General features: G+C 43.4%; 2 protein-coding genes across 2 annotated transcripts in view; one reads left to right on the top strand and one right to left on the bottom strand.

Annotated features, from left to right (window-relative positions):
• DNAH10 (dynein axonemal heavy chain 10) overlaps positions 1-594 on the top strand; it is a 57056-nt gene extending 56462 nt beyond the window's left edge. Inside the window, 1 exon segment of the mRNA XM_059827474.1 lies at positions 448-594. Within this exon segment, the coding sequence (XP_059683457.1) occupies positions 448-594 (147 nt within the window).
• A 2345-nt stretch (positions 595-2939) lies between these two features.
• CCDC92 (coiled-coil domain containing 92) lies at positions 2940-5803 on the bottom strand. The gene is made up of 3 exons (XM_009813458.1): positions 5674-5803; positions 5240-5281; positions 2940-3715 (listed from the first exon to the last, which is right to left on the bottom strand). Exons 1-3 carry the CDS (start codon positions 5801-5803, stop codon positions 2940-2942), a joined length of 948 nt encoding a protein of 315 aa, XP_009811760.1.
• Positions 5804-13665: the final 7862 nt, after the last annotated feature.

Genomic DNA, 13665 nt, shown 5'->3' with positions numbered 1-13665 from the left:
GATTAGCTTATTAACTTCCTTCTGTTTTCACACCTCAGTAGCTGTTGGGCCCTTCTCTCTTAGCACAAGCAGCAGGATTTTATCCTTCCCACTAGTATATGAAGTATGTGGTTTAAGACTTCTTACATTAACCATCAGTAAAGTTTCTCTTTTCTAGGGGTGGCACTCAAGGGGGTTAATACATTTGCTACCTGTTTTCCATTCAGGCAGTATGGAACCATCTTGAGACACTGGTAATCCCAACTGCTTTTTTCATTATTCCCCATTACCAGTTAATGACATAAAAAGGATGTTTAGATTTTCAGGGTATCAGTTTAAGACTTACTTATGACAAAAAAAGTGAATTTCTGAAGACAGTCATCTCTCCTAGCAGCCCTTCCTGTTTTCAGTGACGTGTAGTACTTCAAGCACTACTCTTGTGTCCTTCTTTCCTCCACACTCTTTTAGAATACCCTCCGGACACCTGTGTACACAACCTCCCTGAGAAGGAATGCGATGGGTGTCGGCCTTGTTTTTGAAGCTGATCTTTACACGACAAAGCACATTTCCCATTGGATCCTTCAAGGCGTTTGTCTCACCTTGAATGCAGACTGACAGTTTGAAGTTGGTGCTAGATTCTTCCCACAGAATCTGACCCTTTGAGGGGGGTGTGGGGTAAAAAAAAACCTAGGCAAAGAGTCACACCATGGGTGGGGTAGTGTTCACTTAGGCACACCTGACTTTAAATAGCATGATACAACCAAGCCAGTACTATCAATAAACACATTTGAAGAGAAAAGTGTTTTTCATAATTTGCGTTACCTTTTAGAAAGGCTCCAAGCTGGTCTATGTATACAAAAGAGTAAGTTAGTCTCGCACACACAAAGACTAAGGTTTGCCTGTATGGTTGTAAGAAATGTTTTTAATTGCCCAAAGCATCACTTCTGCTGTGCTTAGAAGCGGTGCTTTCCATTATCCTTGAACAAGTGGCAGGGTAGAGCAGTCATACAATAGATTGCCATAAAAATATGGCAACAACAACCAAAGAAACCCCAAACCACTGCTGGTTAATGCAATACATTTAAAAATAGTAAATCACAGAATAACAAGCTTTCTTTAACCAACCATTTTCCAGCAACACAGCTTTTCCCTATCCCTCCCCACCAGTCATGAAACAAATCCTACCGCGCATCCAGCTAGGAGGTTGTCTTTCTTGGGCTTCAGAACAGCAAGTGACTTGAGTCGTGAGGGTGCACAGGGTGGGGCACAGGAGGCCTTAGGGCTCGTGGAGGTTCAACCCCTCTCTGCCGGGGAACAACCCTGCTGTAAGTAAGTTGTCAGGCTGCACAGGAAATTTAGCAGTACCACAGTTAGGAAGAACAGCTTTGTCATCCGGCCAGTGCCTTTGTGGGGGAAGCTGACAGATAGTGATCCAAGGCTCCAGAGGGAGACACACACCAACACACAGCTGCAGAAAAAGCTTAAGAAGAGGGGCAGACTACAGCTGGCAAGGGGAAGGGAAGAGGGCAGGCAGGGATCCTTCATCAGCTTTCACAGAGATTATGCGTTCCAGGTTTTTGAAGGCACATCATAAGCTTAGCAGCATTTAGGAGCCATTGTTTCTTGCTGGTCCTACTCAGAGGCTGCCGACAAGAGTGAAGCAGAGGTGAGCTGGAGGTGCTGATAAGAATTTAAGAAAAATGGTCAAATTTGTGCTCCTTTCCCAAAATTACATACTCTCACAGCTCTCAGTATGCCTTTCTTTCCTAGGAAAAAAAAATAATCAAAAAACTAATCAAGTAGTCTAACAGATGTAGGGTCTACCTGTTGCTTACTAGAAGGGTGTAGGGGAACCAGGGCAAGTGCAAGGCAAGTTCCATCCCAATCCACAAGGATAAAAATCAAGGATGCCAGGTTCTCCTCCAGTATGAATTGGTTACGTCAGTTAAATTTAAAATTAAATACACACATTTTAGAGGGACAGCTCAGGTTTCTAAGCTGCCAAAAGCCACTGATGATATCTAGAACAAGTCTAAGGTTTTCAGGAAACAAAAATAACCCCTTTACAAAAAAGTGCAGGTTAGAGGATAAAGAACCATTTCCATATTGGATAGCCAGTTACCTTTTCTCCCTGGAAAAGGAGCTCTGAGCCAGTATGGAAGGTGCCACAAATGCAGTGTAGTGACTAGTGTAAAATGTGTAATGGAGCCATTCAATTTAAAAAAAAACAAACAAACCCACCCAACCCAGGGTTCATACTCTATGAGGATCATTAACCCTTTTAAAAAAAAAAAAAAAGAGTGCTTTATCCTCTCCTCCTCCTTTTTGACTCAAACAAAGCCAAACTGAAGTATTTAGGATTAATCGAGTAATGCTTGCTGGGGCTCTCAGGATTTTGAGACAGAGAAACTATGAACACAATTTGCAATCGAGAGCATGTGCACATGAAGGAAAATATGTCCTTAGCTGATTTTAAAGTGTACGTACATCTGCATTATTTTCAACGCTACTGTGAGAAAGGCTTTGTCGTGGAGGTTAGGTTTGTGTATGAAGTGCTTACATACACAGTGAAGACAAAAGAACCACTGATAGGTCAAATGTTAACAGCCAATACATATTGCTGCAGGTTTATAGTTAAGTTAGTTTTCACTAATACTGATTAATAACACAGCCTGCAGCCCGTGCCTTTGTCCACACGTGTAGTTACAGTAAATGGAGCAGTGCTCAGAAGCAAGCAGTCAGGTACCCCTGATTTGGCCACAGCATTTAGTAGTTATATACCTTGCCATATGAACACAGTCATATTAGGTTTCATTAGAGGAGCATAATCTATTAATGAAGTATCTGGAAGAAGTTTGGCATGCATGGGGCATCAAAAGAAACTTTACTGCAGGTGCTAGTTATCCTACAGGATCACAGTGCATGAACAGCAACAGAGTAGAGCATTTCAGTGATTTTACTCAAACAGTTCTGTCTGTCCCTGAGTGCTTTCTGACCACTTTGCTTCCATGGACCTGATCCACTGCCAGCGTTTCAACCTCCGGCTGAGGCTGGGATGGTGTGACGTGGTGGATGCGATGCGCCACCCCAATGTGGGCCTTGTGCGGCTTCTCTCGGGCTGGGCTGTGCGATTCACCGGATGCACGATCTGAAGCAATAGGTGGAATAACTAACGGCCTCTCCTTAATAAGATGTACTTCTGCCGTTTCCCTGGCCAACAGAAACGGAGTGGGATCAGGCATGGCATCCACAGGCTCTCTTAACAGCAGCTTCCGGCTATCCGATCCTATTCTGTAGGCCTCTTCGAACTCGGGGTTGAGTGGTGTTGACAGACTCTTCTTCATTCTGCGCCGTGGAGTCTCCGGCAGTTTATCTTTGGGAGGGGACGGCTTATAGTTGGACAACACAGGACTGCCAGAAGGGGTCCCCTCCGAAGTCCCACTTGAACTCATCAGCTTCTTCTTAGTAGCATGCAGTTGAGAAGTTAAATAAGCAATAGTGCTTGCTCTCTGCTCTAGTTCACTTGACAGCATGTTGAGCTTATGGCTTTTCATTTTTAACTCTTCCAAATACTTCTTTTCTCTTTCTTTAATAGTGTTTTCCAGCACCATTATCATCGCATTCTTTTGTTCAAGTTCTTTCAGTAATTCATTATTTTCAGCCTCTTTGACTTTCAGCTGAGCTTCAAGATCTTCGCACTTTCTTTTGAGTTCATCGCTTCTTGAACTACCATTTCCTAGAAGGACAGGAAAAGCGGAAGTGTTTCAAGTTAACAATAGCCACTAAGTAAATTGGTGCAATAGGGTTCCTTCTGCCATCCCAAAGCCGTAAGAGAAATCCCAAAGACTAACTTCAGCTAATACTCTTAAAATGACTTCATCTTCAGAAGCACCAGGACAGCTTTTAAGGAAGTGATGACAAGCTAGTGCCACTCACCATGGTTTAACAGTGTTTAATAGTGTTGATACTAAGTAGAGACACTTCACATGTTCTGGGGAACAGGGATTACAGAAACCGTGCTTGCTGAACTTGCTTAAAATTGGAGCCATTTTGGAAATCCTCTGGTTATTAAGAGGAACTTCTCCCACTGCAAATGCCAGACTGGCTGGAAAGAGTGATGGAGCAGCTGTCAGAGCTCTCCAGGAAGACATGCTCAGGCTTTAGCTTCACCCCTCCTCAGGCAGCTGAAGCCCATGTCTCTGTAAGGCAGAGGTGTGCCTCTTCACTAAGGCTTTGCTGCTGCAGAAGTCTCTGTGGGGATTAGGTGTCCGAGCCTGGCTGCTTTCTCTTCACAACAGCATGACACATCACCCCCTAACACCAGGGGTTCTAGCACCGGTGAGGGCACACCATCAGGAACAGGCAGGCTGACCCATCTCAGCACCCCTGCCCTCACGCCACAGGGCATGTGGGGCAATTTTGTCACTCTTCCCTTGGTTACTACAGCTGGACAGCTTCCCAGCTGTTTAGCAGAGACCAGCAGCCTGAATTTCTCCAATAACAAGCACCTGATGTCAGAGGGCTATTGACTATAGAGTATTAGGTATTGTCCCCTCCACACTGGGCAGTGTCTGAGCTTGGCACAGCATCAACACAGTGGCCTCACTGATACATCACCTGCTCTGAAAATCCTGTGATGAGAAGCATCTGAGCAACATTGCAGTATCAATAAATAATGTGGAGCACATGCAAAGCTGCTCAGTTGCTTTTCTAAAGTTGCCCATGTTCTCTCTTATCTGCAATACATGTCCTGTCCCACACTGTCCCTGAGCCATGAGGTTACTCCCAGGGACTATTTTATTCCTGGGCTTCACCTGTTGATAACATAATACATGTGAAATAACTAGACTTGTGTGTGTGTATACATATTTATAAATAAAAGCTTTGTGATGTAATTACAGTACCAGTGAAGTATTAATAACAGTCTCACTCTTCTGCCCCTAAAATTCATGTCCTGTGTTCCCATACAGCATGCAGGGTACTAGACTGTCTAGTAAGAGGGAGGAGTCAGCAGTTCCACCCTCTATTCCTGGCTCTTTCAAAGATTTCCTATGTGACCTTGTTAAGAACTTGGGACATTCACTTCATAAATAACAGTAAGTCTGGAAACTAGAAAACTACTCTTTTACCTTTAGAATTTATAAAGTCAACATCCCAAGTGCAAGTACTCTCACCTACTTGTAATGGAGAAAATACAAACATTTAAAGAGATGAGGAAGTTTAACATGAACATTAAAAGAAAAATGCTTGTGTTCCTTACCTGACAAGTCTGAACTCTTTACAGTCAGCTCATAGGTTAAATCTGAGGAAAAAAGTTGTTTATTTTCGTTAGAACAACATCATCTACCCCATATACCACCTGGTGAGCACATTTACAATGGCATACTTCAATAAAAATATAACTAACTCTTCCCCCACCTGAAGCAATAATAGGAGATCCACTGCAAATTATCAAATCTGTAAAACAACTGGAACTATCAGGTGACATGTTGCTTTTTTAAAAGAAAAAAAACCCCCACAAATCTTTGCTTAATGATCACACAGTTGTGCCCCGAGATACATGCTGATCATCATAAATACACCCTGGTGGTGGGCTTTGTTGCCGAGGTTTCACTGCTGAAGTAGGAAGCAGTTGCTCCATTCCTGTGAAAAGAATTAAGCACCGCATCAGCATCAGCACCCTCTCGCAGCTACCTGTGCAGTGCTGCTGCAGGCGTCGGATCTCAGCGTGCAGGCCTTTCAGTGTGTTGGCATGTTCTCGCTGGAGAAACAACAGATTCTTCTGGGCACTCTGTAGCTGGTTCTCCAGGTTTGAAGTTGCCATCCTGACGTGCAGTTACCCTGTCAGTAAACACGTGTGGAATTGTAACAGTGAGTTAGCTTGCACTTATAAAGCCCCTCACTCTACAGCCAGGATCAGCAGGAATGGCTGAGTTCTGCTATTAATAAATGATATGCAATCAAGCAAATGCCACTAAGGTTTTTCTGTTTCATGGCTATTTCAATTAGAAGTGCTCTAAGTTTACAGAAAACCTAATTATACTCTAGGCCAGAGCAGCATAGGAAACTCCTTTGTTTGGAGTTAACACGTTTAAAGGATTAACTGCAGACAAAGTCACTAACCCTGTTACAAGATAAACGTGGAGTTCTGAGAAATGGGCTTGTATGTCCCGCTGGCTTGTTGGGGGTTTTCCACTTACCTCCAGGGATACAGGAATTAGTAACATCCCTGGACAAGAACAAGGAAGAAAGCACTAAACCGCACCATCTCCAAAGAGAAATGCAAAAGAGGGAGTCTAACACACAGCTAGGCCCAGCGGTACCGTCACGGACATGGTTGCTATGGGGAACCTTAGCTGAGACACGTTTACTGGGACCTGTGGGGGAGAAAGCTCTGGCTGCTGCCAGCTGCTATTGCATTTCCTCAGCCCTGCTAGCGCAGGATCCCGTACCCGGTGCAGGCCCCACAGCACCGGAGACTGGCATCCTGCACTGGCCCTGATGACATGGAACAAGACAATTGACAAGGACAATGTTTCACTTAAAGAGAAAACAAACAGATTTTTCTTGCTGGGGTCATGAGTACATGGAAAACTGTGACACTGCTGGGTTTTCCTTGCAGAACAGTTACAGAATCACAGAATCACTAAGGTTGGAAAAGACCTGTAAGATCATCAAGTCCAACCAAAAAAAAACAAACCACAAAAAAAACCACCACACCACACAACAACAACAAACCACAACACACCAAAAACCAACCCACCGAACACCACACAGCTCCATGCCCATCAAGCTACATCCCACAATGCCACATCCACACGCTCCTTGAATACCTCCAGGGAGGGTGACTCTACCACCTCCCTGGGCAGCCTATTCCAATGTTTCACTACTCTCTCAGTAAAGAACTTTTTCCTAATATCCAGCCTGAACCTCCCCTGGCGCAACTTGAGGCCATTTCCTCTAGTCCTGTCACTAGTCACTTGGGAGAAGAGACCAACACCCACCTCTCTGCAACCCCCTTTCAGGCAGTTGTAGAGAGCGATAAGGTCTCCCCTCAGCCTCCTCTTCTCCAGACTGAACAACCCCAGCTCCCTCAGCCGCTCCTCATCAGACTTGTGCTCCAGTCCCCTCACCAGCTTCGTCGCCCTTCTCTGGACACGCTCCAGCACCTCAATGTCCTTCTTGTAGTGAGGGGCCCAAAACTGAACACAGTATTCGAGGTGCGGCCTCACCAGAGCCGAGTACAGAGGCATGATCACCTCCCTGCTCCTGCTGGCCACATCATTTCTGATACAAAACCAGGCCTTGACTACAGCAGTGCTCAGACTCAAATAAAGATAGAAATGGTTAACTGTACGATGCTGAGAGGCATCCTTGAAGACCCCTGCACTGCCAGTGTTACTAGTGCTCCTGATAAGGCAACAATGGTTTTACATATACCCACAGGCCAAACTGCCGAGAAACATCTGTCTGGTAGAGCTGGAGATACAGACTCCCAAATGAATTCCCTGGTAGAGAGGTAAAATTAGCTCCTCGCAGCAGGCACAGCCAGATGCTTCCTGCAGAGAAGTACGCACTGTGCCCTGGGGCTCTCTGTGACATTTAAAGGAGTACCTGGAGGAGCATCCACAGAAGCACAAAGAGGAGTTACCACGTCCCTAGTGATACCTAGTCACCAAGTCTGTCATGACATGATTTTGTTTATTATCCTGTTTCCTAGTGAAATTTCAACTCTAAAATAAGTATACTAATGAGAAAAAGCAATGACAACAGTATGCAATCCTCCTGCAGCCTCAAAGCACAAAATCACTCAGTGAAATTCAAGAACTACTAAAAGTATGTATACCTGTGTGATCATTACCCCTCTCAGCATACAAAGGTCTGTATCATGAGCAATGCTGCTACAACCAGGGCGCATGGTGCTGCTCTACCTACAGCTGGTTTATAGAGGCTGGTAGGTCTACAGGAGAAGAACTTCCCAGAAATGTGTGTCCTTAATAATACCGCATTACTACACTTCAAATTTCTTCAGCAAGAAAGCTGTCATGCTTGGGAAGCTTTCCGAAAACTCTGGGAAGCCAGCTGCCTTCTCGGGCAGCTCAGGAGCATGACGACAGCATAAAAATAGGTGCACAGACAAATTCTAGAGAGCCATACTAACTGGGGCACCGGAGTGACAGGCAATAGCACACGCTGGGTGGGAATTACACAAGCCACAGTAGGAGAAATAGTTTCTGGGGGCCGGAGCAGCACAGGGAACTCCGTCACAGCCCCTGGCCTACCACCAGGAGCAACGAGGAAAGGTTTGTCAAGCATCTCTGTGCACTCCCCGTGCACCGCTGATGATCTGGCCTGTCGGGGCTGGGAGCCACAGCAGCCCTTTCCTGCTGCCAAGTAATCCAGCCAAGAAGGCGGGAGACTGATAAAGTGGTTAGAGTGCTGGGTTAAACCCTGCTGATGCACAAGGAGCATTAGCTTTGTCATTACAGTACTAAAGGCTGAATTCAGTTATCTGTGTAGTTTTGTAAAAACAATTACAGTATTTAGGTTACAAAGATAAGTAAAGAATTGGGACTCCCGTTGCCTGGACGACCATGTGCAATGGCATTACAACCACAGTCTGTCATTTCAGCACCACACGTTGTGCGTAAGATAGACCTTAATTCTGTCCCATGGCTGCCTCACGGGCAACCTTAACCGTTAGTCTTGCCGTGTCAAGTGTTTTCCATTGGGCTTTTTGGTATGTAGTTTTATGACAGAAATTTGATTCTACAAATCTAAAATAGGTAGAGCATGCACTCAGAGAAAGTAACACACTTTTGTCATTCCTAAACATAACACAGCTCTGCATTTAATTTTATACTTTACTCCCAAAAAGAACACCAGACTCATTGCTTCCATGCATCAGTAAAAACCATGGTGTTGTTTTTGTGGTGTTTGGGGTTTTTTTTGGAGGGATAAATACACACACAGAGCCTTCCTGATTTCATGTGTGACCTTAGCTGACATCATCATCAACTGACTTATCCCTACAGAAGCATATATTTGATTATAAAAAAAATAAAGTGAAGGTGTAAAAGACTTTCAAGGAATCCAGTGCTGTGCAAGGGGCAAAACAGAGCTCTTCTGGTTACTTTGTAACAGAGATCAAAGATTAAATTTGGTGCTCAAGAGGAATGAGGGTAACAGTGCCAACTTGTGCTTTGTTGAGCGGAACGGGTCATTTCACAATCGCCATCATTAGCAAACAAGGAAAAATTATGGACCAAAAATATTCTGAAAAGAGGTTTCTGGGTTGGCCAAATAAGAAATAAACAGAGTTGTGCATACAGGCTCCTGCTCTACAACTTCAGAAGAGCGGCTCATCTGAGTTGCGACTGCTTTCCACAGCCCGGCAGCAGAGGCACTGGGACACTCCATTGCAACCACAGTGGTACTGCCTCATTGCCCACAGTGTCAGAGGACTATGTGAGGATGGACTACACGGTCCATAGCAGTTACTGTGGGGCACCATTAATTTTAAGGATTGATGGTATTTTAGCTGTGTTACATTTTCAAAGTGACATCATCTTATTTGCAAAGCTGACTTCAGACAGACAGAACCTTTACTGAATCATCCAATTTCTTAAGTGATAATTATACTCTTACCGACTGAACGTGACAGCAGAATAAAACCTGCAGAGTCCATGCCCTCACCACAGCTGGAGCTCAGACTGCATGGTACACCAAGACTCAGAAGGGTTTTTTTTAATCCAGAAATGTATTTCCCATAAGAAACTCTAAGCATTGACAGTGCTAGATGAAAGAATAGCCTACACGTAATATCCAAAAGCCTTTACTATCACAGTGGTTACTAATGGTGGCTTTACGCCCATAACTATAATCTGAACAGAAAAAGACTTCATCACGAGCAACTAAGTGTTTATAACTCAGTCCTTGCAAATAAATGCATTTTTTAAAACCGAGTTTCTACATGTTAGAAAAAGCAAAACAAGGCTGTTGCTATTAATCCCCTCAATTGTTTTTTCACCTTGATCTCTTGCATCTTAAAGATCACACTAGGATTGCCTACTCTGAAGGGGGGGAAAAAAAAAAATAAAAAAGTCAGAGGAAGGCTAGTTTTACAAGCTTAGGGAGAAAATAAAAACTGCCAGTACCAGAGCATCATCTTCCCTGCAGCACTGGTAAGTTAATCAGTGAGAGCAATTAAATCAATCCACTTTGAATTTTAGCTGCAGCCCCTCTGCACTAAGTAGTTTCTCTCCTCGGAGGACAAAGGATCAGAGGGCTGACTTGCCCACAAGCATTCTGCAACCTTCCTGTGCTTTTCTTCCTCACAAGGCAGCCTTGTTGCCTGCCCGTCCTCCCTCCTTTCCTTCAAGGGAAGGGGAAGGCCACCGTGGCAGCTATAGCTTCCACAGAATTTACGGGCAGCAGCTACAGGTCAAACCCCACACTGCCCTGCCCAGTCACGTCTTTTTAGACAGCACATACAAACACTGTGCAATCCGTGCACGTGTGCTGGGAAACAGCCAAAACCATCTACCATAAAAACAGGGAAAGGGGAAAGTGTCTTACATAGACAGTCACTATACAGATGCTTTTGCTATGATATCTGCTTAGAGTTGTGCAAATTGGTATTAATAAGGCTATATTCCAAGCCACTGTTCACTTTGTGAATTTTTTATTCACAACTGAATATTTTACATCAAATCTTAAACCACAAAATTAGACCTAATATTATTAAAGCCTGAGGTCGGACGAAATGGATTTCAACTGAATATGCATTGTCTGCCAACCAAGCTCATTAGTGCAATATTAAAAATATTTTTGATTGCTTTTGTAGCCATAATTATAAGGAAATTTCTATCGCACAAATGAGGGAAGAAAAAAATCCTCACATCTGCAGTCTGAATAGCTCTCAGATACCCACAATCACCTGCACTTCACCCAGTTCTAAGTTCAGCAATATTTTTCCGTGTAGGAACTTTGTTGAGCCAGTGCCTAACTAAAAAGCTGGCGAAACTGCCAAAGCAGAAGCCAGCTAAAGAGAAAATATTTATCTTTCTAGAATAATATCACATTGTTTTATGCCCCTAGAGATTAATAGAACTGAACTGGACACAAGAAGACTGAAGACATGGATAGGTTATACAGTAAGTCAGGCCAACCTAGCCAATTCATCTGTTGTTGGGCAAGTTTACTAAACAGACCATTTCTGAAGATCAGAAAGATGAGTTAAAAGGAGGGGAAAAGCCTCTCAGCATGACATCCCAGAAGAGCGCTCCTGAAAGCAGGAACTCAAGAGCTGTACACCAGTGGCACTCCCTCTAGGAAACATGGTCTTAACAGGTGTGCTATGTACAAAACGCATTGCGGTTCATGCCTTAACACCGCACTATTTATACTGCTTGCACAGCTTGTTCCGATTTCTTCAGCTATGCCAGCAGGGGTTTATTTTATTTTTCTTGCTTTGCTGGTGGCAGCCTGTGATTTTGGAATTGTTTACTATATGAAAAATCCTGCTGAGTGAGTAATTGCTTTTACTGAGGAATTACTCAATAATCAATATGAAGGACTTAACTCCCCTACAGAGAATACTGACTGGCGCCACTATTTAAAGACTGCTCTGGCAATTGTTCTGCTTTTGGATCAGACAAGACACCTGAACAAAGATTACACCTTAAAGAGCCTGGAGACACCATGTGTATTTTGTAAAGGGACAAAACCTGGGAGAGAAGCAGACCTCCTGGCTGTGACCCTCCTGGGTGCTCACATCCACGACGCCTCTGCAGGACAGGGCAAGAGGGGACGTTATTTGCTTCAACAGAGACTCCGTGGTATTTGTGGTCCAAATTGTTATGATTTAGTGTGATTATGTCCTTAAGAAGTCCACCCAAATAATGTATTTAAATTTACCGCATACTGGATGAAAACAATGAGCAGTGGCAGCAGGAAAATATGCTCAGTTATGACTGAAAGTCATTTGCATATGACTAGTTTCCTATGTCAGTTAGTTTTGACTAATTAGATTATTAAATACTTGAATAATTGGATTATTAAAACACTGAAGGCTTTTATTTGTTTTCCCCACCTACAGTCAGTTTGCATACTTTGTACATTTCATAACATCTTACAATTGATCAGCTTCCTTGTTTATGTAGGTTGTGTAAAGATCAAAGGACACCATGCAAAAAATATAAACTAATTTTAAAAGCCAGAAACATTGACAGCTGTCACAAAGATAAACCATGCATTGAAACTTGAAAAAGCTATTATAAATGAACAGCACCCCTTTAATTCTGCATTCCCACCATTAGTGAAAGCTACCACAATTGCATAAAACATTTAATGTTAGTCTCAAATTTGTCAGCAGCTTATAGGACACGATGCAAGTGAGACCTACTGACCCCTGCAATCTCAGTCAGAAAGTTTTTTAAATGGGAACGGACTCAGGAGATGTAATGAAAAAGAAACAAACATACTAAAAAAATTAATAGTTTCTTTTAAAACAAGTCAGTGAACATTTTCCCACCACTTCTCTATGCAGATGCTTTGACTTAATTCCAGGGAGTTTGGTTAGCAGGATTTACAGCTACTCCAAGCTCCTTAACAATTCTTAACCTGCTGTTTCTTGGTGCGTAGCACTTGGCCGCAAATCACATCCTACAACTGCTCTCATGGGCAGCTGAGATCTTACAGAAAACATGGTCTTGAGAGGGGTCAGCCTAAAGGGGGGAAAAAAAAAAAAAATCTGTTCAGGTACATCTCCCATTGGGGTTTCAAAAAGGAAATCCTATAAAGCAGTTCTGGGATCACACTAAGCTGATTTCATCTCCTGCTCTCTGAAACACGAAAGAATGTGCAGCCAAGAAAAAGGCTACGATCAAAAAGCACAAGCGAAATAGCAAAATGCAGAAGTCAGCTGAGCCCTTAATAGCCCAGATGAGCAATCTTCCCTCTCTCACCATGGACATCGGTAGGACAGCTCTCAAAGCAACCAGTCTCTGGCTGGATTTCGTCAGATGAATTCAGCCGATGCTGGGAAGAAAGCTGTAACTGCATACACCCCAGAACAGTTATGTCACTATGGTTTTTCCCCTTCCCCCTCGTCTCCAACTTTCTTTTTTTTAAAGTTTGCTGTGTTCTTATAGAAAAGGAACTGTGCAATGCAGAGCTAGGCAAACTGCCACTAGGAATGCATATGTCATTTGATAAGGATGATAAAACATTAAAAGGGGCATTGCAGCATTCAACACTGCAGTGGTAACACACCTCCTCTTTCACAGTAAGACTTGCGTTAAACACTAACAGTGACCAGCCTGCCACAGTTACACAAGCTGTATCCGGATGGTATGCTGCATTTCACCCTTAAAACATGAAGTATTTCTCATTTATCAAGATCCCCACCATCACAAAATGTTTCCAGATATAGCTAGAAATGTAGATCCAGAGACAGCTCAAAGATTGAGCCTCAAGTCCTCCAAACAACAGATTCACAATTTCTCTTGAATACAGCCTAGGAGGAACAAATGGAATAAATTAAACAGCATTCCTTTGGGAACATTAAGTGCAACACTTTAATCCTTGCTGCACCTACCTAAGCCCTCATCTTCCAGTAAAGTGGAGAAGGTAACTTAAATTAACATTCTTGTAACCTCACATCAAAAAAGAACTGCTCCATCT

The sequence above is a fragment of the Gavia stellata genome, chromosome 21, assembly GCF_030936135.1.
Source record: "Gavia stellata isolate bGavSte3 chromosome 21, bGavSte3.hap2, whole genome shotgun sequence".
In the NCBI taxonomy this organism is placed as follows: domain Eukaryota; kingdom Metazoa; phylum Chordata; class Aves; order Gaviiformes; family Gaviidae; genus Gavia; species Gavia stellata.
The sequence above is the reverse complement of the archived record's forward strand: the minus strand, read 5'-3'. Positions and strand labels throughout refer to the sequence as shown.

Bases quoted from the DNA above. Each gene is read 5' to 3' on its own strand.
- CCDC92 (XM_009813458.1), bottom strand. From the start codon at position 5,803: ATGGCAACTTCAAACCTGGAGAACCAGCTACAGAGTGCCCAGAAGAAT. The intron at 5,282-5,673 runs GTAGCTGCGAGA...TTTTTTCCTCAG, and splicing joins CCTGCAGCAGCACTGCACAG to ATTTAACCTATGAGCTGACT. The intron at 3,716-5,239 runs GTAAGGAACACA...CTGTCCTTCTAG, and splicing joins AAAGAGTTCAGACTTGTCAG to GAAATGGTAGTTCAAGAAGC.